Raw genomic sequence first — 25806 nt, forward strand, 5'->3', positions numbered from 1 at the left:
ATTTTTAAACAAAAACACAGCCAAGAACATTTCACACTACAGACCTGGATTAAAAGTGAAGGGTTATCAAAATTGTCAATAAAACATTTCTCAGTCAAAATAAGTAAAATATCGGGAAAGTGTCATTGAATGAAATGTGTGGCCCCCAGCTCTATGTTTGGCTCCCCAAGGTCAGTGCTTGTGCCTATTCCAGAACACTCTGCTGTTACTGCTGAGGTTCCTGACAAAGAGCTGCTTTCAATAAATGATCAATTTTTAAACAACATGCCACAATTTTAAAATATAAAATGTTAAAATATCCCCCCCCCCAACACCAGGTATATTGGACAGTAGGCTAATGGGCCTAAAGAACCTGTTATTTCACAGTTTGTGACCCTGCCAACAATCAGCCAGATCAGAGGCAAGAGTATGGGCAAAACTGATGTGTTTTTTCTTTTAAAATCTGGAAATATCGTAACCGACCAGCCTCCCCTGTTTGAAAGACTACCAGCCGCCACTGATTATATATATATATATATATATATATATATATATATATATATATATATATATACACATACACATACATACACACACACACACACACACACACACATCCAAAGCCGGGGGTCTGGGAGGGATACCCCCCCCAGGAAAATTTTGAAAAATAAGGCCTTACAAGCCACTTTTCCTGCAATCTGAGCTGTAGTAGATAAAAAAATCTGTTGTCTTTTTTATATATTTACATGAAAATATGTTTCAAATCAATAGGAGTATTGTTTGAATTCAAAATAAAATCACATTCTACATTCAAGGGTATTCTCGAAGTCAGCGTGACGTCATGATCACGTGACACACCTTGACAACAGGCCCACCATATTTGACTAGGGGAAAGAGAGAGGTACATGTTAGGGGAATTAGGGGAAGCACGCAGCACTACTAGGTTTTGGTACACTTTTTCTCCTGAAAAAATATTGATACATACTTCAGTGAAACCACATATTGTCAATCCATTTTTATTAAAAGTAAAGATGTGGATAGAAATATCTATAAAATATATATTAAATGAATATATTAATAATGTATAGATATAATAATTTATATATTTAATAAAAGACAACTGCAGAAAACATTATTACATTAAAACATTTTTAATACAAATCATTTTGGTATAAAATATACACTTGTCTATATGATATAGTAATTTGTCCTACTTGCCACTTATCTATTTGGGAATAAGCCTATAAAATAACTCAAATTTAAAAATTCAAGCCTTTACATGCACCAGTTCAGTACACAAGCACTAACACAGGTAAACAAAGAGGTCAAATACATACATTTAGTGTATTGCAGTATTACATCCTGATCCATACAATGAAGATAAATATATCTTAACATTTTATTGGATTTTATTCTCAGTGATTACTCACCACTTATAAAGTGTTGCCCACAAACATAAGTATAGTTAGAGTTAGGCTCCCAGAGCTTCTCATGGTTCACAGATCCATCAGACTTGATTTCACTTCTATTTATGGCTCTCAGCCACTGCAAACGTCTTTTCCCACCTAATGGCAACATATGAAACTTTAATGCTGGGTTCTTGTTTGCATTGGCTGTGCAGCCAACAACACAACAGCTTTTAGGCATTTTATTGCTAACACAGTGTAACACAATAAAGCCAGGCTTTCCCCTAGTTAAATATGGTGGCTCCAAGGTCATGTGACCTGACGTCAAAAGTACCCGGATGTCCGACTTCGAGAATGGTTATAATTCATGATCAACAAAAATGACAAACTAAATTCACATTAAACTTAAGTTCTATTAATTATCAAAACGTTCATATATTAAATAAAATTTCTTAGGGTGACTGACCTTTTCTCCCTATGTCCTCATTAGTCGCATATGATTTCTTCAAAAAGTCTTTTGAAATATTTAAGTTTTCAAAACTGTCAGCATTAATTCAGATTTACTGACTATCATATACATGTTCAATGTATTAAATCAAACGAATGCTAAGTTTATGGGATAATGTCTATGTACACTTTATACAATTATTTATAGTTCACAGTCACTTCTCATTTTCATTTGATCATTTCGACAACGACTTCAGCTTTTTGGCCAGAGACAAAAGCTTGTCAGTCCTCTCTTTTGTAAGAACTGTTATGATTGGCTATCATGCTCTCGCCATCAATGTTTTGGCCAATTACATTGTAGATAACACGTATTCTACTGCGAGACTTAGCGAGACTAAAGATGGCGAAAATGTAAACATGTAATATCGTCGTAGGAATTAATTACGCTTGAGTATCACGAAGGAACACACCCCAACCCCTCAATAAATGAAAAAAAAAAATCTCAACGGATTTGGCATAATATAAAAAGGTCGATTTTTACTCAGAAAAAGTGGAAATCCGCTGAAAAGTGGGAAACTCTCATCCCTGCTATCGCTATCACCGCTCTCACACCCGAAGCATTACTAATTCTATTGTTTGAATGGCAACAGGTAGATACACAGGTTAATTAGCTACCTGCTGCCATCTATTGGAAGAGTATTTAATTGTTCTGCTGGTCACTATACGTCGCTGGCATAGACGAACGAAGACAAATTACTTGCAGTAAATAAATAATTTTCGGAACAATTAAGTGAAATTGGATAATGTCCCACTGTACACCTGATGATCTCTCACAGCACACTAATGTGCCGTGGCACAGTGGTTGGGAAACACTGCTCTACGGGGTCCAGGACAGGTGAGTTGGCTGCCCAATCAAGCACAGTAAAATTATGGTCAGCAAACCATTTTGGTCGTAGTTTTGGCACTGTGGGCAAGCGCTAAGGAAAAGTAAACTGGCATCTCCATAAAGCTTGTTAGTAGATGGAAGCATGAAGTGCTCTAAAATCTCCTGGTAGATGACTGTTTTGACTGTGGACTTGATAAAATACAGTGGACCAACACCAGCAAATGACATGACACCCCAAATCATCACAAACTGCAGAAACTTCACACTGGACTTCAAACACCTTGGATTCTCTCCACTCTTCCTCCAGACTCTAGAACCTCAATTTCCAAATGAAATGAAAAATTTACTTTCATCTGAAAAGAGGACTTTGGACCATTGAGCAACAGTCCAGTTCTTTCTCTCCTTAGCCCAGGTAAAATGCTTCTGATGTTGTCTGTGGTTCAAGAGTGGACTGATATTAGAAATGCGACAGTTGTAGCTCCTTTCATGAAGATGTCTGTGCGTTGTGGATCTTGATTCACTGACACCATTCTCAGTCCACTCCTTGTGAAGCTCTCTCAAGTTCTTGAATTGATTTTTTTTCTTGACAATCCTTTCAAGGCTGCAGTCATCCCTGTTGCTTGTGTACCTTTTCCAGCCAGCCTTTTCAGGAATTACATTCTGTGGCTTTCCCTTCTTGTGTTGATGATCATCTTCTGGACAACTGTCAAGTCAGTAATCTTCCCCATGATTGTAGTTGTGCGTACTGACCTAGACCGAGAGATACACAGTCTTTATACTGTTTTACTCAAACTCTAAATGAAATATTCAACTATTTTGAGGTACTGGATTTCTGATTTTCATGAACTATAAGCCATAATCATTAAAATTAAAACCAAAAAGGCTTGAAATATTTCACTTCATATGTAATGAATATTGAATATATGAAAGTTGACCTTTTTGATTAAATTATGAAGAAATTGTTGGAAACTAGCCCCTCTTTAAAAATATGGAAGTACTCTACTTTTTTTGCTGTTCAATTCTGTAGTTATTAATGCATCTTTTTGGAATGGTTAAAATTTACTTTTCACTTTAAGGATAATACTTCGTATGATCACAGCATGCAACTGATGTATGAGAGTGGCTGTAAGTATAACATACATTGTCTGCTAATCCCATATCAGCATGGTGTTTTCAACATGGTTGAAAATATTGCTCTAGAATATGTTGGACAATATTATACGCCTTCTCTAGATTATATTGCACCTCTTAATTTGGACTCTCTGAATTTTTTTCTGCCTATATAGGGTGCGATGAAAAAGCTCTCAGACTTGCAGAAAGAGCAATCAGTAACTTCAACATCAGGACCTGTCAACATAGGGACCTGTGTTACATGCATTTTTTGTGACAACGTGCACATGCGCATTTTCAAGTTTACTATCGACCTCAAACAGAGACCAGGGAGCAAACATTAAATTCTGTGTCAAACTCAGAAAATTGGCAATGGAGACCCTTAAAATGCTTCATGAGCACAATCCTCAAAATTATCCAACAAGTTGAGTGCATTATGCATCAGGATTGTTGGATTGCCCTGACCTCTCCTTGTCCTCCAGTGATATTCTGCTACTCTTGAAGCATGAATACCACTCAAAACAGGCTCAAAACAGCAATGTCAGGCTCATTGCTTCATTGCTATAGCCTTTCAAGGGCTTCTGTTGCCAGTTTCCTGAGTTTGAGGTCCATTGTAAATTCGCAAATGTGCATGTGCACGTCACAAAAATGCATGTTACATAGGTCCCGATGTCACGCAGCATGAAAGAACTCATGAAAGACACTGGTTGCTCCTGCTTGATCATGCCACAGTCAGTTAATTTCCAACAGTTTGATCACACTTTACTAAAGAAATGTATAATGCACTCATACTTCCATATCTGAGCTACTGTGTGGAGATATGGGGTAATACCTACAAATCTAACCTACAGCCATTATGCACATTACAAAAAAGAGCAATAAGAATTGTCAATAATACGGGATATCTTGAGCATACAAATGCATTATTCGTAAAAGCACACACTCTGAAATTCACTGATCTGGTTAAACACAAGACTGCACAAATTATGTATAAAGCAAGACATAACCTTCTTCCGGGTGAGGTACAAAATATGTTTATGGAAAGGCAGGGTGGGTATAACCTGAGAGGGGAAATTAATTTTAAGAGAGTAAATATTAGAACAACTCTGAAAAGTATGTGCATAACAGTCCATGGGGTGCAATTGTGGAATGGTCTGGATAATGAGCTCAAAAATAGCACCAACATAAAACTGTTTAAAAAATTATATAAAAACATGTTACTAAAAATATATGAGAATGAGGACAGGCAGACTATATAGGTGATGATGAAATTGAGAGCAAGTCTGTGACTGGTCTTCTTGTATTTTGGGTATAGTTATAGGTATGTGTATATGTATGTACTGTATATATGTATTGTATGTGTGTATATATGCATAAGTATCTGTATATATGATTTGATTTGGTCGATATTATACCATGTTGGTATGTCTTGGTATGTTATGTTTTCTTTTTTGTTAGTTGCTTTTGTTTTCTTTTGTATATATAGTTTATTATGGCGGAAAGTGACGTTTGATTAGCGGTGGTATAGAGGGTTAGGATTTGATAAGTTATTTACTTCTTCCTAATCCTTTCTGAACATTATTATGTTACTGCCTTGTGGCTACGCTATTCTGTTTATGATGATCTTTTGATTATTGCATTTTTTATTTATTTATTTTTATATCTTTCTTCTTTACTGTTTGGAATCAATCAATCAATCAATCAATCAATCAATCAATCAATCAATCAATCAAAAAAATATCTGTTCTGAATGTCAGCAATATAAAAACTTGCAAACTTTACAAAAGTTCTTTGCTGAGAGCATGCTGAGGAACTTTTTTTTCTTTTGGCATTTTTGAACTAAACAGTTCTTGGGACTTATGCGAGGAACTACCTACTGAGATGCTCCCCTGAGAACTACATACCTTCAAGTCATTTTTTTTCTTTTTGCATTTGCGTCGCCAGTAGGAATGCTGAAGCCAGCTTTCTAGTGTGACTTTCACATAAAATGTGACCAAACATTTTTATACTTCAATTAGATATGTCAAAATTGTGCTGTATTTTCTCTGTTGCATATATGCTCAATAAAGCCTGGACTTCTATGTCAGTCTATTTGTCCATGTTTATTTTTCCATTCTTTAATGCTAATGTTAAGAGCTGCTGTTTACATGGATAATATTTTACACAGATCTTTTCACACAGTGCCAGTTGCTAGTGCTGCATTGGTTCCTGTTCAACCTTCAACCAATCAACATACACTTATGTCTAAACCAATCACCATACACTTACATCACTCATGGTTCCTTTTATGTTTGGAAAGTTCCTACCCTGAGGTGGGAACTAAAAAAAGTACCTCAAAATGGCATTCTAAGAACAACAATCATTGTCAGTTCCTGCAGTGTCGATGCACAAAAAAAAAGAGAAATTCCTCCAACAGTTCTATGAACTATGAAAAAAGTACCCCTGGTCCGAAAGTGCCTATTGTCTACTTTTTTCTTGTGTGTTTGTGTGTGTACCTCATTCACATGAAAGGCTAAAAGTTGCACCAGTTAAAATAGAAGCGCTACGCCAAAATGTAATACATCTCAATAATATATTGGTTATAGGTTCGGGTCTGGACCCAGATACTGTCCTATCTGGACCTGGACCTATAACTGATAAATTATTGAGAATTATTACATTTTGATGAAACACTTCTATTGTAACCAGTGCAGTTTTTAGGCTTTAGTGGCCGGATTTCAAACTGCCATATGTTGAGCTCAAAAGGCAGAGTACTGTGCAATTTGATACTTAGCCAGTAAGTGAGACACACACACACTACATCGCATGGCATTTAGCACACACTCTTATTCAGAGCGACACATAATGAGTGCAAAAGTCAGGTCCACAAAGTGCTGAACTTCTACACAAAAAAGTTCTACTGCCAACTTAACAAGTGACCGCAATACCTCAGGTAATATGCTATTGAAATACCAATACTCAGCCAAAGAAACAAACCAACCATATAAAGTACCGTACAACTAAATCTCGTCTCGTCTCGTCTCGTCTCGTCTTGTCTCGTCTCGTCTTCTTCCGCTTATCCGGGACCGGGTCGCGGAGGCAGCAGTCCAAGCATGGAAGCCCAAACTTCCCTTTCCCCAGACACCTCGGCCAGCTCCTCGGGAAGAACACCGAGGCGTTCCCAGGCCAGCCGAGAGACATAGTCCCTCCAGCGTGTCCTGGGTCTTCCCCGGGGCCTCCTCCCGGGGGGACATGCCTGGAACACCTCCCCAGGGAGGCGTCCAGGAGGCATCTGAAAAAGATGCCCGAGCCACCTCAGCTGGTTCCTCTCGATGTGGAGGAGCAGCGGCTCTACTCCGAGCTCCTCCCGAGTGACTGTGCTTCTCACCCAATCTCTAAGGGAGCGCCCAGCCACCCTGCGAAGGAAACTCATTTCAGCCGCTTGTATCCGCGATCTTGTTCTTTCTGTCATTACCCAAAGCTCATGACCATAGGTGAGAGTCGGAACGTAGATCGACCGGTAAATTGAGAGCTTCGCCTTTTGGCTCAGCTCCTTCTTCACCATGACGGACCGGTAAAGCGACGGCATCACTGCGGAGGCTGCACCGATCCGCCTGTCGATCTCACGCTCCATCCTTCCCTCACTCGTGAACAAGATCCCGAGATACTTAAACTCCTCCACTTGAGGCAGGACTTCTCCACCAACCTGAGAGGGCAAGCCACCCTTTTCCGGTCAAGAACCATGGCCTCGGACTTGGAGGTGCTGATTCTCATCCCAGCCGCTTCACACTCGACTGCAAACCGCCCCAGTGCATGCTGAAGGTCCTGGTTTGAAGAAGCCAACAGGACAACATCATCCGCAAAAAGCAGAGATGAAATCCTGTGGTTCCCAAACAGGATTCCTTCCGGCCCCTGGCTGCGCCTAGAAATTCTGTCCATAAAAATTATGAACAGAACCGGTGACAAAGGGCAGCCCTGCCGGAGTCCAACATGCACAGGGAACAGGTCTGACTTACTGCCGGCAATGCGAACCAGACTCCTGCTCCGTTCGTACAGGGACCGGACAGCCCTTAGCAAAGAGCCCCGAACCCCATACTCCCGAAGCACCCCCCACAGAATACCACGGGGGACACGGTCGAATGCCTTCTCCAGATCCACAAAGCACATGTGGACTGGTTGGGCAAACTCCCATGAACCCTCGAGCACCCTATGAAGGGTATAGAGCTGGTCCAGTGTTCCGCGACCAGGACGAAAACCGCATTGTTCCTCCTGGATCCGAGGTTCGACTATTGGTCGAATTCTCCTCTCCAGTACCCTGGAGTAAACTTTCCCTGGGAGGCTGAGAAGTGTGATTCCCCTATAATTGGAGCACACTCTCCGGTCCCCTTTCTTAAAAAGAGGGACCACCACCCCAGTCTGCCACTCCAGAGGCACTGTCCCCGACCGCCACGCGATGTTGCAGAGGCGTGTCAACCAAGACAGCCCCACAACATCCAGAGACTTGAGATACTCAGGGCGGATCTCATCCACCCCCGGTGCCTTGCCACCGAGGAGCTTGCAAACCACCTCAGTTACTTCGGCTTGGGTAATGGACGAGTCCACCTCTGAGTCATCAGCCTCAGTCTCCTCAGTGGAAGACATGACGGTGGGATTGAGGAGATCCTCAAAGTATTCCTTCCACCGCCCGACAATGTCCCCAGTCGAGGTCAACAGCTCCCCACCTGCACTGTAAACAGTGTTGGCAGAGTACTGCTTCCCCCTCCTGAGGCGCCGGACGGTTTGCCAGAATTTCTTCGAGGCCGACCGATAGTCCTTCTCCATGGCCTCCCCGAACTCCTCCCAGTTCCGAGTTTTTGCCTCCGCAACTGCCCGAGCTGCAGCACGCCTGGCCTGCCGATACCCGTCGGCTGCCTCAGGAGTCCCGGAGGTCAACATGGCCCGATAGGACTCCTTCTTTAGCTTGACGGCATCCCTTACTTCCGGTGTCCACCACCGGGTTCGGGGATTGCCGCCACGACAGGCACCGGAGACCTTGCGGCCACAGCTCTAGGAGCCCCTCCTAGAACTGCCACCTTATTGTGGTGGAGGGGTTTGTGTGCTTGAATGATCCTAGGAGCTATGTTGTCGGGGGCATTATGCCCCTGGTAGGGTTTCCCAAGGCAGACAGGTTCTAGGTGACAGGCCAGACCAAGAGCAGTTCACCAAAAACCCCCTATGGAGAAAAAATCCAGGACCGTGACGTCGCCCGGTAGGATGCAGCCGGGGCCCCACCCTGGAGCCAGGCCCGGGGTTGGGGCTCGTATGCGAGCGCTTGGTGGCCAGGCCTTTGCCCATGGGGCCCGGCCGGGCTCAGCCCGAAGAGGTGACGTGGGCCCGACCTCCTGTGGGTTCACCACCCACAGAGGTAGCAGTAGGGGTTTGGTGCAATGTGGATTGGGTGGCAGTCGAAGGCAGGGGCCTCGACGACCTGATCCCCGGACACAGCAGCTGGCTGTTGGGACATGGAATGTCACTTCACTGGGGGGGAAGGAGCCTGAGCTTGTGCGGGAGGTTGAGAGGTACTGGCTAGAGATAGTCGGGCTCACCTCCACGCATAGCTTGGGCTCTGGAACCCAGCTCCTCGAGAAGGGCTGGACTTTCCACTTCTCTGGAGTCGCCCGTGGTGAGCGGCGGCGGGCTGGTGTGGGCTTGCTTATAGCTCCCCAGCTCAGCCGCCATGTGTTGGAGTTTACCCCAGTGAACGAGAGGGTCGCCTCTCTGCGCCTTCGGATTGGGGAGAGGGCTCTTGCTGTTGTTTGTGCCTACGGGCCAAATAGCAGTATAGAGTATCCGGCCTTCTTGGAGTCCCTGGGAGAGGTACTGAGGGGTGCTCAGACTGGGGACTCCATTGTGCTACTGGGGGACTTCAATGCTCACGTGGGCGACGACAGTGTCACCTGGAGGGGCGTGGTTGGGAGGAACGGCCTCCCCGATCTGAACCCGAGTGGTGTTTTGTTATTGGACTTCTGTGCTAGTCACGGTTTGTCCATAACGAACACCATGTTCGAGCATAGGGGTGTCCATAAGTGCACGTGGCACCAGGACACCTTAGGTCGGAGGTCGATGATCGACTTTGTAGTCGTTTCATGTGATCTCCGGCCCTATGTCTTGGACACTCGGGTGAAGAGAGGGGCTGAGCTGTCAACTGATCACCACCTGGTGGTGAGTTGGATCCGCTGGCGGAGGAGGAAGTTGGACAGACCTGGCAGGCCTAAACGTATGGTGAGGGTCTGCTGGGAACGTCTGGCCGAGCACTCTGTCAGGGAGGTCTTTAACTCCCACCTCCGGGAGAGCTTCTCCCAGCTTCTGAGGGAGGCGGGGGACATTGAGTCTGAATGGACCATGCTCTCTGCCTCAATTGTTGACGCGGCTGTTCGGAGCTGTAGCCGCAAGGTCTCTGGTGCCTGTCATGGTGGCAATCCCTGAACCCGGTGGTGGACACCGGAAGTAAGGGGTGCCGTCAAGCTGAAGAAGTAGTCCTATCGGGCCATGTTGGCCTCCGGGACTCCTGAGGCAGCTGATGGGTATCGGCAGGCCAAGTGGCACGCAGCTCGGGCAGTTGCGGAAGCAAAAACTCGGAACTGGGAGGAGTTCGGTGAGGCCATGGAGGAGGACTATCGGTCAGCCTCGAAGAAATTCTGGCAAACCGTCCGGCGCCTCAGGAGGGGGAAGCAGTACTCTGCCAACACTGTTTACAGTGCGGGTGGGGAGCTGTTGACCTTGACTGGGGACATTGTTGGGTGGTGGAAGGAATACTTTGAGGATCTCCTCAATCCCACTGTCACGTCTTCCATTGAGGAAGCGGAGGCTGATGACTCAGAGGTGGACTCATCGATTACCCAAGCCGAAGTCACTGAGGTGGTTAGCAAGCTCCTCAGTGGCAAGGCACCGGGGGTGGATGAGATCTGCCCCGAGTATCTCAAGTCTCTGGATGTTGTGGAGCTGTCTTGGCTGACACGCCTCTGCAACATCGCGTGGCGGTCGGGGACAGTGCCTCTGGAGTGGCAGACTGGGGTGGTGGTCCCTCTTTTTAAGAAAGGGGACCAGAGAGTGTTCTCCAATTATAGGGGAATCACACTTCTCAGCCTCCCAGGGAAGGTTTACTCCAAGGTACTGGAGAGGAGAATTCGGCCAATAGTCAAACCTCAGATCCAGGAGGAACAATGCGGTTTTCGTCCTGGTCGCAGAACACTGGACCAGCTCTATACCCTTCATAGGGTGCTCGAGGGTTCATGGGAGTTTGCCCAACCAGTCCACATATGCTTTGTGGATTTGGAGAAGGCATTCAACCGTGTCCCTCATGGTATTCTGTGGGGGGTGCTTTGGGAGTATGGGGTCCGGAGCTCTTTGCTAAGGGCAATTGCATTTGGCGACCGACCAAAAAATCTTCATAGTCTGTGTCAGACTTGGTCCCTCTCCCAGCTCCTGGCTCTGTTTCTGCCTTTGCCTCCAGGGATGGTGCATGAAGCACCGCTTGGACCCTGGCATGCGTTTTGCGACTTTCTTCCTGGGCCCGGTCATTGGCAGCTTTCCTGCTAGACCGTTCAGCTAGCTGGGGTCTATTGGCACACTCCTCTAGCAAATTGATGGTAAGCTTGAGTTCATCATGCAGGGTCTGATTCATTGCGTCTAGCTGGTCGCGGCTAGCACTCAGCTCTCTGTTCTCCCCCCAGAGTGTTTCCAGCTCCTTGTGGGTACGTTGGTGATGGAGCAGAAATAACTTGCCTACCACCTCTTGGATGGTGATGACACTGTGCTGGGGATTCTGTATGTATTGTATCAAGCTGTCAATTTCTGTCTGATACTCATCCTGGGTTAATTGCCCAAGTTCTTCCCTTTCCTTAGGAGAGATTTTGAGGAGATCAGAGACGAGGTCAGAGAGGGGAATAGGTTCCAGAGGAGGAAGGCTATCCTCCCCTCCTGACGTACGTGGGATATTACGGCGGCTCATCCTGACTGTCTGGTTCGGGCACGGACCTACACCTGACAAGCTAGTGACGTGAGCACTATTTCTTGGTCTACCCCTTTTAATGTAAGATAATGTCGTGTCTATGAGGCGACGACAGACAGGCTGTGCTCAAACAGTGAAAATAAGAAAATGCACAGGTGAGGCTTCTAACCTGTGGATCTTGTTTACTATCACTCTCTCTCAAAATATGCCAACTAAGTATGGCAACTGTACTTGTTTCTACCAATGGCTACTGGTGACACAGTCACTTACTCCCAACTAGCTGTGTTCACAGTATGACTGACACACAAGACTGGTCATTAAACAACACTATCACTACACTGCAATTAGCCCAAAATAACACTCTGGTATAGCCTTGGCAATTCCACTTGACTAGCCTATTACTGGGTAGAGGCCTGGAATGGCTCAACACTCAATTTATCCGTTATTGCTACAAAAATCACTGAAGCAAACAATACCAATCCTCACACGGGGCACCAAAATATGTAGATGCAATAGGCTTATCAAATCAGTCTCATGTAAAAAGGGGTCAGTCTCAAATTCATTCATCATTAATTCAAGTGTCTAATAGTTTATAGCTCAACTATTAAAATCAATGGAATAACTTAGTGATGTTGATATAGTTTATTGAGTATTGTAGCTCTAATGTAATACATTTCCTCTAGATCTATAACTTTCATATAACAACCAAATGGGCGAAGGAAATTAGAATACTTGTTTGGCAGAGGTTGGCGCTCAGTGAATACTGTAACAATAAAATGGTACATAACAAGTTCCTATAAAATGGTACATAACAAGAACGTTCTCTTTAAAAAGAGAATGGTATCAGATTTGGTTGTCAATATGTCAGAACAGAAGTTGTTATCAGACTTTTAAAATGTGTAATTGGTAAATAGTGCAGTGAAAATGTAGATTGGATGAGTGTAAATATATTGTAAGAAGAGTGACATGACAGAACTGTCTAGGGGTAACTGTCTGTAGAGGGAGTCGCGAGGTGAATGATGCTTGGCATGAGGTGATTGTCACTCAGCATGAGGCAAATGGCACAAGGCTGTTAATGTTAATGTTGTCAGTTAACATTTGAAATAGATAAAGACTCAAAATTGTCAGTCAGTGCGTTTACATGCACATAGAGAAAATCGAATTTCTGCCGTTGCTCGACTGAAATCGAAGTTCTAAATGCCATGGAAACACCTTAGCTAGGCTGAAATTGAACCAAACTTGATTTCTCGTAATCGAGCTACACGACCTAGATTATGCGATTTTTGCCGAGCTACTTAGTGCATGTATACCCTATCGAGCTATGTAGTCGAGCTACTTACTTCAGCACTGCCCCTTCCGGAAGTGACGAGTGACAAGACCACAAGCGGGAAACACGACAGCCTCGGTCGGCATGACAACAGTAGTAGTGAGCAGCAGAAGAGGTCAGGAGGAACAATCGAAGAAGAGAAAATGGCGAGCAGAAACGTGCACTTCTGGAGCAATGAGGAGACAGAGTTCATGCTCATTCAGCTTAAGGAGTTGAATATATTAAAATTCATGGACGGGAGAAAAATGCGCAATGGAGAACACGGAACTGATAACTTTGTTTACACTCTTGAATAGCTCTTCTTCATGATGACAACCGGAAGTGTACCAACACGATGGGGCGTGTAGCACCACCTGTGGCTTGGGTGCACAATGTACCTCACACAATAGCTCGATTTCCTTGTGTGCATGTAGGATTGGATTTCTCTGGCACCCCTGCTGGGACCCTTTGCTCGATTACCGACAGCAGCTCGATTTGGATGTGCATGTAAACGTACTGAGTGAAAATTTCAGATTTCTAGTTACATCCTATTTTAGCCCCCCCCCAGCTATCTTCACGACCTACGGAGCATTCTAATAAGCATTTCACTGCATGTTGTACTCTGTATGATTCTGTATGGTACAAATAAATTTTCATTTTATTTAGTTTTGGGCCTGTCCACTCCCAAGCATCACATCAGGCCTGCAACATGCCCGCCCTCTGAGCACCAATATACGCCAAGAAGGGCAAAGATTAACTCAAGATTAATTCTCGATGTAATCACATATATGATCATGACGTGATAATATATGGTCCTAGGATTTGATAATAGTGATACTATTATCAAGGGGGGGGGGGGATTGTTAGGTTTATATAAGTATTATTCTTGACCAAGAAGGCAGTAATTTATTAAAATGGAGACAAAATTAAGGATTAACTTAAGGATTAACTTAAGGTTCAGTTAAAAATGACCTTCTGTCTCGGCTGGACATTGTTTGGGAACATTTTGTTTATGAAATGTGTATTTTTGATCAGAGATGTGTCTGAACAATGCCAAGGTCTGTTTTGATGTCAGATCGACCCACACACACTTTAATGTTGGATGTAATGGTAGCCTTATTGCTGAACAAAGAGTTAAGACTTTATATTTTAGAGCTTTTTAAGATCCTTTATTATTTTGGACTATTGCATATGCTATGGCAGTGATTTTAAACTGTTCCTGTGTAGCCTGACCTTCGTCCAGTGGAGAAGAACACTTCTTTGTTAGACCAAACATAGTCTTTGTTTAAAACATTGTCGTAAAAACATCTCGCGCGCTTTGATGTGCGTAAATGAAATTGCTGAATTGCTGAAATATTATTTTGCTTATGATTGAAGGTTTCATTCACACACACACACACATACATATGGAATTAAGATGTGATTTGCTGACCTAGCACATAGACACAGATATCAAAATGATGTCACTCACTCACACCCTCCCATAGTTTAATACTTTTATTTGGATCACAGCACAAGAAAGATCCACAGATCCAAACATTACTGGAAACCACTGCAGATTTGTAAAAGTGATCATTCAATTAGTCAATCCAACAATATCTATGGAAAAATATGACATCTCCGTCTCCAAATGGACAAGCTACCTATTATGGCAGATATGGAACAGTACTTCGCCAGTCTCTTTGCGGTTGTTTTTCGTAGCCCACATAGTTGCATTCCTGATAGAACAAGTTTGTGTACATGTCCAAGACTCCCAAATACTAGAACAACTAGTTTACACTGAAATCCAAGGCCCATGATAGTATTGACAAGTGGCTGGTATTTCAACATAGACACACACACACACACACACACACACACACACACACACACACACACCCCTCTCTGAGGTCACATACAAACACACACACATTTGACAGACACAATAGCCGTTTGGAGAGATTATGATTTGTTATAAAAGGTGTTTGTAATCTTTCATCTTTGGCGAGAATACTGTGAATAAACAGTAGTTAAACCGATCTCTGGTTCTCTGTTTTTTTGCGGTGTTCCGTCCCAGAATTCTGCAGGTGGTACAAGGGCGGGGGTCCCGAGAAATAAGTTGACCGATTGACCGTTTCAAACTGGGTTGAACCTAACAGACCCCCAAGTTCTTTACTCCAGCAAATTAAACTCACTAATAAGTATACTTAAATTAAGGTTGTCCTGTTTTCTTCTACCCATACACTCTTGAGCCTCTTTACGTTACCTCTAATTAGTGATAACACCCTGGTTATTTCAGTTTTGTTTGCATAACCCTTGTACCAAACCTTTACAATAAAATAAACAATTAAACATTGATCATACTGCAGTAAAATTTATAACCTTTTCAGCAAATTAACATTTATATTATTCTCTTATTCTTCGATACTTCTAATCAAAGAAATAACCAGACATCACACTGGAAGCAGTACTAACAGTAATAAACAGGTTATTTTCATTGAAACTGAACAAATAAAATGAATGGGATTTTTTTTTAAGTTTCACCTTCCTTTCCCTTCAAGAAACATTGTCTAATTCACTTTACCTAATTCAGGAAGCCCAAATTCACCAAGCATGCAGACAGCCACATCAGCACCCCTTATAAACAATAAAGTAAAATAAAATTCAGTCCCAGTGTGAATGGTTGTCTGTGTCTATGTGTCAGCCCTGCGATGACCTGGTGACTTGTCCAGGGTGTACCCCGCCTCTTGCCCATCATCAGCTGGGACAGGCTCCAGCTTGCCTGCGACCCTTTAGGACAGGATAAGCAGCTACAGATGATGGATGGATGGAAATTTCAACACTGAAAAAAGTAACCTATAGAATTTACCCAATAAATCTGAGGTAACAATTTGCATTGACTTGTTTGGGGTAGATTTAATTCCATATGTTGAGTATAAAATAACTGAAATAAAAAGCTACTGTATGAAATACTTAAATAAATTGGGTAAAATTTACCTCCCATTTATGTATCTATTCAACAGCTACTTTCTCATTGAAATTGGGTAAAATTATCTCTTGTTTGCTAGTACCGTAGGTAATACCTGATAATTACTAATCAAAGGTAATTAATATCACTTAGTAACCATTACTTATTCGGAGAAGGTAAGATGTACCCCCAAAAAAGACTTTCAGATGATTCCTAAATATTCCTTGGCTGACTGCAATAATCGAGTAAATTTTATCTGGTTTGCTTAGATTATATTTACCACTCTCCAAAATCACTTCTTATAGCCACTGATTACTGTTTCATGAAGTACCGGTAGGCCTTATCGGGCCCGCTAAACAACATGCTTGTGATGAAAGTATAGCTTAATTATTTGAATCCGTGTATCATTCATTCTTTCTATTTTCAATCGGCAATCAAAAATCAAAAAATGAAAAAGTGACCGGTTGTTTTGTTGTTTTTATTTTATGTCATGTTAATGCTGAGAACAGTCTGTATCCATGTTTAAATGATTGATCAGTAGGCCAGTCTGTCCCAGAATCCATTGGGAAGCTTACTGCTTCTGCTGCCAGGGTGCACGCGCAGCCGTCTTTGTTTACGAACAGTAAATGGGTCTGTAAGAAAGACAGTAGAGAGGTTCGTGCCACTTGTGTATTTTTATTAAAACGTGCACACATACAGTGTAATCACAAAACAGTATAGTACTGTATTTGAACCGACAAGAGACAGTTATCATTTCCCCCTATGCCCTCCTTTGTTCCTAATAACCAGATCTATTACGTTTGATAAACCCGTTATAAGTCTGTTGCAGAAATCCACGGTCACTTTCGTCTCCCAGAACACATGTATGGCCTGGACTAGCTCCTGTTTTGTACATGGCTTTGCCTCTTTGCGGATATAGTCCTTCATGGAGTGCCAAACCAGTTCAATTGGATTCAAATCCCTCTGATGCCATGCAAGCTGCAGCTGCGGTGTGCCTTGGATCGTTGTCCTGGAAAAAGTGGTGATCGACCCAAAATATTTCCTGACAAATGGCCCCGCAAATTCTTTTATGATGGTCTCCTCGAAGTAGGTTCTGTCCATTATCCCATCAAAGATGACGAAGGGACCTGCCCCCAGCCTGGAAATCATTCCCCATACATGCAGCTTCAATGGGTGTTTTGGTCGTGGTTTTGAAACGAAGTGGCCCTTTCTGTGGAAACTTTGCCTTGCAAAGTGCTCCAGTGCAACTGTCGTTTCGTCGGTGAAGAGTACATTGTACCATGTCTCCCCTGACGCCTTCCACTCAGAAGCTTGCTTCAGCCTCGCCTCTTTGTTGCGCTCCTTCAGCATTGGGCAGAAATGGGTCTTGGAGAATTTCCAACCCATCCGTCTGCGAGCGCGGCGTATACTTGTCGCACTCACTTCAACACCAAAATCTGCCTTGATTTTCTGCTGAATGGCTCGGGCATTCATTTTGGTGTTGGCCTTTGTCAGATCATCGATTGCAGCAAGGATATTGCTTGAAAATGAAGGAAAAACAGAAAAAATCAATTGTTTTCGTACGTACTGTAATGTAAACTATTTTACATTCCCTCAATGAGTTGGATACTTACTTCTGCAGTTTTCTGGGAGCTGAGCGTCGCAGTGGTCTCTTTTTGTAGTGATATCTCACAGCTCTCGGTGTAACGTTAATGCCCCTGCATGCCAAACTTTGCCATATCTCTTGTGATGACTTTCCATTTGATCTCATTGAACGAATGTGCTGGGAACTCTCTGCTGATGCGCATTATCTTGGTTGTAATGTACTGTAATCTACTGTGGCGCAGTGGTGACATTTAACATTAACATGGCGGGGATGGGAGGTGGGGCGTGATGGGGCCACATGTGATTGGCTATCATTAATGGTAAAATGGTACCGTAAAATGTTTACTTTCATTGCACGAATCTGCTGATGCGTAACCTTTTGTGATGCGTAACAGCTCGTTTGGCTGGAATGCGCAAGCTGCCCTACCCCAGGTCACCATTCTCACCTGTCTTTGAATAATGCAAAATGCATCCCCCGAAACAGATCATTAAGAGCCAATGAAAGAAAAAGCACACTGTTGTCCTTACAATAAGTTTACTTATTCTGCCTTATTCCGGCACGTTTATTTATTTTTTATCTTTATCTAATCTTTTTAAATTTTTTTTCTACAAATAATTTTCCAGTATCCTCTTCATTTTTATTGTACTGTCACTTTCCTTTTTGTACTTTCCACTTTCGCTTTCCTTTTTTCGTTTTTTTCTCTCTCTTTTTTTGGAAGAATGCAGAGACCAGAAGCTTTCTTTTTTTCTCCTCCTGCGTAAAGACCATAAGCGGAGGCCATCCACATCGGATCTGCTTTAATATAAACAGATCTTCGATTAAGGTACGTGAATCCTTTCATCATGGCACACCTTCAGCCTGTTCAGTGTGCTGAGTGCAGGATGTTTAGTCATTCTTCCTCTGTCGCTAGCGATAGCTTTATTTGTGATAAGTGCAGATTAGTTAGCTCTCTGACGGAAAAGATTATAGTGTTAGAAGCGTGTATCCAGGCATTAGAGAAGGCCAGTGAGAATGAGAACAGTGTAGTTTCTGTAGGGGAAAGTCTGGATGCCCTAGGTGGAGTTAGTAATCCCCCAACTCCGGCATTAGAGCCCTTACAGCGGGGCGAATGGGTGACGACTCGGCGGCATAAGCGTAGAGCCAAAGCTACTGCTGAGGCTCGCCCACGGGAGCGCCACTCCTCTCCGCTTCACGTGTCGAACAGGTTTGCTCTCCTTAATGATGCAACCGCTGAGAAACCTGAAAGAGCTCTGGTTATAGGGAACTCTATCATAGGAAAGGCGATGTCCGATGCTGTAGTATGCTCTGGCCCCATCCCAATGCGGCGTGGTGATGTAGCTTACAGCAGGTTGTGGTCACTGAACTGCTGGTTGTCCAGGTGGTGCTCTGAAAACAGTGTGGGCTTTATAGATAATTGGGCTGATTTTGAGGGCACTGCTGGCCTGTTAGGGCGGGACGGGATCCGTCCCACTCAGGAAGGTGTTGCTCTCATTTCCTGCAGCATAGGTCATAGTCTCAGAACAGGCCTAGTTAATTTCTTTTTTTTTTTTGAAAAATATTTTTAATACATTTTCTCAAAACCAAAACACACTGAACTGCTCAGACATGACAGAAGAAAAAAAAAGAAAAAAAAAAAAACACAGCAGAATGTGGGCATGTGGGTACAGTAAATAGAAAATGAATATAAAAATAAATGACAGTGGGCACAGTCTTCATCCAGCCCCCTCCCTTTCAATCTCCTGCAGCAAGACAGGGCAGTATCCAAATAGGAATCAATACAGAGCATACAAACATAGCAAGGCTACAAGGTGCTTGTTAGATAGTGAGCACTTAAAACAAAGTCACAGAGACAGGCTAGGCTGATCTGGGAAATCCATGAAGCAAGGAAGATGACAGCGTGGGCCCAATATGCTGCAAATAAGGGTCCCAAACCTTACAGAAAGCATCTATTTGAGTGAAGCATGCACGTCATGTATTCACTAGGAATGCAGTCCATAACAATGTTGTGCCATGATTTTTTTGTTGGTGCAACATTCTTGATCCAGAAAAGAAGAATGTTCTTTCTAGCAGCAAAGGTCAGTATATTGAAAAGTCTCCTGTGTTTACTGTCAGTGATCCGACCATCTGGGAGACCAAGTATCAGGCACAAAGGGTCCATCCGTATTGGGACACCAAAGTTAGCAGTCAGTTCGATCACAATACTAGACCAATACTTTTGTAACTTCACACATGACCAGAAGCAGTGAGCATAACTACCAGTCTCAGAGTTGCATTTCCAACAAAGTGGGGAAATATTAGCGTCCATTTTGTTCTTGACAACAGGTGTTATATGCGTGTGATGTACAATTCTGAACTGTACGGATTTAGTGCGGTTACAAACAAATGTTCATGGCCTGAGACCAGACTTCCTGCCAGTCAGCATCATCTATAGCAGGGCTTTTCAAAGTGTGGGGCGCGCCCCCCCTGGGGGGCGCCAGAGTTCTTCAGGGGGGGCACAACGTGAGGAGCCTTTACCAGAGACAAAATGGATCGATTTTTAGTACCTAAAGCTACTGAATGAGGAGACAGAGTTTGGGCCAAGCAAAAAAACCCAGAGCCTCCAGGATGTTGCGATTTGCAACTTCAGTGCAAATTCAACCAATCCCCGTGAATTCAGGGCGGTGTTACAATTATATCCAATCACCGCAACTTTCCCGCAAATTTGACCAATCGTTGGCGTCGTCTTGAGGTGACGTCGACAAACTACCTTCTGCCTTACTTCCGTGTTTATGTTCAAGAGAAGCAGCATGCGCGCAGTGTTGCCAGCTTGGTTTTAAGTGCATTTTGGCGGGTTTTGAACATATTTTGGACTGGAAAACGTCAGCAGTATCTGGCAACATTGCATGATGTGCGAGTCGGTGTTTATATAGGATTAAATTCTGTTACTGAAAGTGTGTGATGTTTACAGTGAAGGACTGTGTGCACTTTATTTTTTTTTTTTACTTAATACAAGAAAGTAATGGATGCCAACATTTTTGCCAAAATGGTATTTTATTTTCCATTGTTTAGGCAGCTTCAGCATCATACTGTGAGATTCTGTTCAAATTGTTTTTTTTTTTCTTCTATGAAGCCTGAGCCATTTATTTTATTAGTTTATAATTATTGTTTAATTTAGTCTTCAGGAGAGACTGCCTGCACACAGCACTAGTATTAATAGTTTTTTTTTTCTTACATGAAAGCTGAGGCATTTATATTATATTTTAAGGTAACTTCATGTTGTGCTGTGAGGTTCTATGCACTTTAACTTTTGAACCAACAGGTGCATTTGGATAAGTAAAGCCTATTTTTCTGCATTTTTGTAGTCCTGGTAATCTTTTATATTGGTAAAGTTGTTTATAGGACCATTTCTCAGTGTCTTTGTTTTTTAATCAATAGTTTTTCAGTAATAACTTAATATTTAACATATCACTCAATTTTAATCACAAAAAGAGAAAATCGCAACAATTTCTCACAACTTTCACTTCCTCCCGCAATGTAATCGCAACAAAAACCTAAAAAACACCACGACTTTCATCACAATTTTTTTGGAAAACCCCCGCAACATCAGACATTTTAGCCCGCAACAATCACAAAAAAGGCCCGCAGAATCCTGGGGGGACTGGAAAAACAAGGAAGTATGACCACGATTATTTAAAGTTTGGATTTTCATGGACTGGATCTGAAGATGCTCCACTGCCACAGTGTGTTGTCTGCCAAGAGGTGCTAGCTAACGATGCTATGAGATGTTTAAAATGTGTAAAAAAAGATGTTTTAAAAAGCACAGATGTTTAAAATGTGAAAAAGAAAAAAAGAAAAATGTGTACAACCATTTTTTAAAAATACGAATGGAACATTAAGTATAGCAACAACAAAAATTGTAAGGGGGGCGCTGTTGTTTATTTGCTCTCTGAGGGGTGGCTGACTCTCCCACACTTTGAAAACCCCTGATCTATTGAGGTATTTCACTCACGTGACCAAGTCATGTGATGCTGCCATTTTGGACGGCACGGCTCGAATCAGTTTGAATGCGAGGAAGGCGACAAATGAAAAACAAAAGGGCAATTCCATGTAAATGTCAACCTCACCCTGCAAAAATAAAGCAACATGTAATACATCAAAACCACTCCCAGAGATATCACCTAGGCCTGTATTTTACAGATGTGAATAAGTTGAACCAATTTGTAACCAACCTAATATGTCTGTCAAGTTTTGCTTGCTTGTTGGTTTGGTTTATTTGTTTGGTTGATTTATTTGTTTGGTTAGTTGGTTTGTGCACTTTTCCCCAACTTGAAAAGGGTGTGAACTCTGGTGGAGTTTTAAGGCACTGGACTTCACTCAAGGAGATGACGCAACAGTAGTTTCCATTTGAATTTTCCTTTTTTTTTTTCTTTTTATTTAAAAAAGTTCATAGTTCAAAGTTCAAACGATGCTTTAATGCAGGAAACAACTCATTTCCAGCAGACCGCCCTTAGGTGAAAACCCTAAGGGTAAACAAATAAAAAGATGGAAACAGCGGATGTTAGTTAAATGTGCAATAATTTTGTGCAAAAATGCAATCTCTTACTGTGCAAATATGTCCATGCAGAGACTGCAATATGCAAACATGACAATAAATATTTATCAAAAATAAACTATACAATTTGTTAAATTACAGACCAGAACCTATAATTTAATTCTAACTGCTATAGAAAAATAAACTATATGTATATAAAAATACACATTTAAAATTAACCAAAGCTGTAGAATTACTACCATAAGCCACCCCACTACAAATACCAGACGCTCACATTTAATAAATAACGCGAGCCTCCGCAATGACACCAATTACTCTAAATGCAACCATCCAACGGTCAGTTCAAGAAAATGCACCTCGTGCCCATGATATTAACATTACAGCAACAACAAATGCTAGACATTGCAGCCAATAAGAGTGCCAAAGCAGACATCAAATCCACTGGACGTGATTTGAGCACAAGTTACCAAACCCAAGGAATACAATAAACAAACGCTTACCAGCTGCCTCTCCAATGTTCCAGAAAGCACAAGTTACCAAACCCGAGGAATACAATAAACAAGCGCTTACCGGCTGCCTCTCCAGTGTTCCAGAATTCAGTTAGCACAAGTTTCCAATTTTCAGAGCGAGCATGTTTCTGCGTGTGTAGCTCTCACCAACGCTTCTCCAAACTGAATGCACCAAGGTAATTAAAACACCTACGCTCCCTTTTTCCGCCCACTCAACTAGGCCAAAGTGCGGCCAGCTGACGCTGATCAGCCGACTTGCCCCGCTCCAATTATCAACGCGCTGACTTGCGCTTTACACCACTCAAATGCCACCCATTTTTTCTATTTTTATTTATTTATTTATTTTTCCACATACGTTTTCCTATGAGTAACCCCAACACCACATGAAGCTTATGTTTGACTTTACACCTCCCACTCAACCTTCCCAGTGGACATACTGGGAAGGTCGCTTGCTCAAAGGTCAAACACAGACCCCTTCATTGACCCTCCTGCTCCTCGACAGGCAACAGAACCACCAGATGACGGACATCTCTGTGGAGGACAGTAGTTTGAATTGCCTCCTTCTGCTCGTCTGTCTTCAGCTGCCTTGCACCAAAAGCTCTCACCAGTGGGACACAGTAGCTTGGGACGACTCTCACGTTTGCATCTCTCACGATACCTTTGCTGTCGGGGTTGGTGCTGACCACTCTGCCCAGTCTGAATCGACCTCGCATTGCATTCTGGTCGCACAGCCAGACAATGTCTCCAACAGCCACGTTCCTCTCAGCTGTGTGCCACTTGCTTCTTACAAAGAGGTTGGGACCAGCCAGCTGACTCCAGCTTTTCCAGTACTTGCTGACCTCTGACTGCATTGCTTGAAGTCTTTTGTAAGGGTAAGTGGTGAAATCGAAAGTCTTGACATCACCACATTGGGAAACTCTTCCCAGCAAGAGAGAGTTAGGAGTTACATATTGGACACAGTCCTCCCGGCTCTGCATCCTGGCATCAATCGGGCATTCATTTGCAAGGTTTGCTGCCATGTACAAAGCCGTTTGGAACTCACCGTAACTCAGCATTGATTCCTTCCCCAAACTCTATAGTGCCTTCTTGACAATGCGGACAGCAGCCTCTGCAGCACCGTTTCTGTGTGGGGAATCAGCTGGATGGATCTTCCACTCCCATGCAGTTCCATTCCTCGCAGCAGTCTCTTCCAGGGCCCCCTTATTCTGGTTGTCCAGGAACTCGATCAAGTCAGCCAAGACTGGCTTTGCGCCTATAAAGTTGGTGCCTGGGTCTGACCAGATCTTTCTTGGATGGCCCCGGACTGCTGTGAACTTTTGATAGGCCATCAGGAAAGCTTCTGTGGATACTGCACTGGCCAGATCGGTGTGGATAGCTCTGCTGGCCATGCAACAGAAAACCACACCCCAGACCTTCATAGTCACCCTTTTCTTGACCTCATCTTTGACCTGGTATGGCCCAAAGAGGTCCACAGTGGTAAATTCAAAAGGTGCAGCGGGCTCAGTTCTCTCGAGAGGCAGGTCAGCCATGACTTGTTGGCACTTCCTTACTCTTGATTTTCTGCAGAAGAGGCAAGAGTCAACAACTTTTTGGGCAATTCTTCTTCCTCTGATGACCCAGGCCTTCTTCCTCATTTTGAGCAGGGTCCCGGCCACTCCATCATGTGCTTCACCATGAGACTCATGAGCTAACAATGTGGACACCCACGAGTCACCTGGTAGCAACGGGACGGCGGCATGGTCTTCTTTGAAACTCTGCACTCTTCCTCTGCACACAAGGAGTCCTGTGCCTTGTTCTTTGAAGACCACAAGCCGGTCTGTTGTGGTGCCAGGGAATTTGGCACCCTCTTGTGCAGCAAGTAGAAGGTCCATCAGTGCATCTTTCCTCTCCTTGGCAGTGATGATGCCGTTTAGTGGAACCTCCTCCCACTTTGGCCTGTTGAGGGTTCGGTTTGGTCTGAGGAACCGTTTTGCTGCTCTCCAGACCCAGGCAATGGTTTTCAGGAGCTTGGACAAATCACTGAACCGCTTCACGTCAATGAGCCTCTGAACTGCCGATCCTATCAGCCTCTGACCACTTGCCTTCTGGTCTTGACTCTGGACCGGCACTTGCTTTACAGACTGGGACCTTGTTAGTGCAGCCACGAAAGCTTTCTTTTGCAGCTTGTTGATGCCTTCTCTTACAGCAGCAGCAATTTCCTTTGCAGACTTGATGGGCCACTCGCTCACAGGTAGAGTCAAGAACTTAGGACCAGTCTGCCATTCCGAGTCCTCATCCAGGTCTTTGGGGCCTCCACCTCTTGTAATCAGGTCCGCGATGTTCTGTGGCCCTGGGACCCACCACCAGTCCTGAACTTGTGAGTTGCTTTGGATCTCTCCAATGCGATTCGCAAAGAAGGTTTGGTATCCATAGCTCTCCCTCTGGATCGCACCAAGGACTGTCTGGCTGTCCACAAAGTGGAACCACTTCTCCACCTGGATCCTGCAGTGGGCTTCAAAGTACTTCTTGAGACGGGAGGCGAACACAGCACCACAGACTTTGGCTTTCACAGCATCACCCTTCTGGTCTAAAGGGGTCAGTTTGGCTTTTGACTCCACTAACCTCACGATGGGACCTTGACTAGAACACCACCTCAAGTACATCACTGCACCATATGCGTGCTCGCTCCCATCAGAGAATGTAACTGCAAGTGGCATCTGTGTGTGAGATGGTGGAGTCAGGGCCCTGGAGAACTGCACTTGGCAGAGCTGGACATACTCTTTAAAGAGCTCAATTGCATCTGCTCTCAGACCATCAGAGAGCGCTGTGTCCCATGTGTCTTTAGCAGAGGAACCACTGCCTTTGGCTTCCTGGAATGCTTTACGCACTAGGATTGCTCCCTTTTGCTTTGCAGGAGTGACAAGGCCAGCAGGGTCATACAGTCCAGCCACTTGACTGAGCAGCTCTCTTCTTGTCAGGGGATTTGGGGTCTGAGCTTTCACTTCCTCTTGAAGGAGGTTCTGGCCAAGCCGCATCTTCTTTTTCCTCTTTGAGAAATTAATGGAGGACATGACATGGAGCTTATCTTCCTGGACAATGTAGCCTAAGCCAAGTGCTTTATTGTCATCACCCATTTGGTTTGGAAGGACCAT

At 43.6% G+C, this 25806-nt stretch overlaps 1 protein-coding gene across 3 annotated transcripts; it reads right to left on the reverse strand.

Moving 5' to 3' along the window:
• Window positions 1-1226: 1226 nt before the first annotated feature.
• Window positions 1227-25806, reverse strand: LOC132886503 (uncharacterized). Of its 3 annotated transcripts, XM_060921207.1 has the most exons (3): window positions 22737-25806; window positions 17664-22134; window positions 16736-17569 (listed from the first exon to the last, which is right to left on the reverse strand). In XM_060921207.1, the coding sequence occupies exon 1, from the start codon at window positions 25804-25806 to the stop codon at window positions 23749-23751; it is 2058 nt and encodes a 685-aa protein (XP_060777190.1). In that variant the 3' UTR covers window positions 16736-17569; window positions 17664-22134; window positions 22737-23748. The 3 variants fall into 3 exon arrangements, with proteins under 3 accessions (XP_060777191.1, XP_060777190.1, XP_060777189.1); XM_060921208.1 differs by lacking the exons at window positions 16736-17569; window positions 17664-22134 and adding an exon at window positions 1227-3468; XM_060921206.1 differs by having other exon boundaries at window positions 16736-22134.

The sequence above is a fragment of the Neoarius graeffei genome, chromosome 5 (genome assembly GCF_027579695.1).
Source record: "Neoarius graeffei isolate fNeoGra1 chromosome 5, fNeoGra1.pri, whole genome shotgun sequence".
NCBI classification, from domain to species: Eukaryota; Metazoa; Chordata; class Actinopteri; order Siluriformes; family Ariidae; genus Neoarius; species Neoarius graeffei.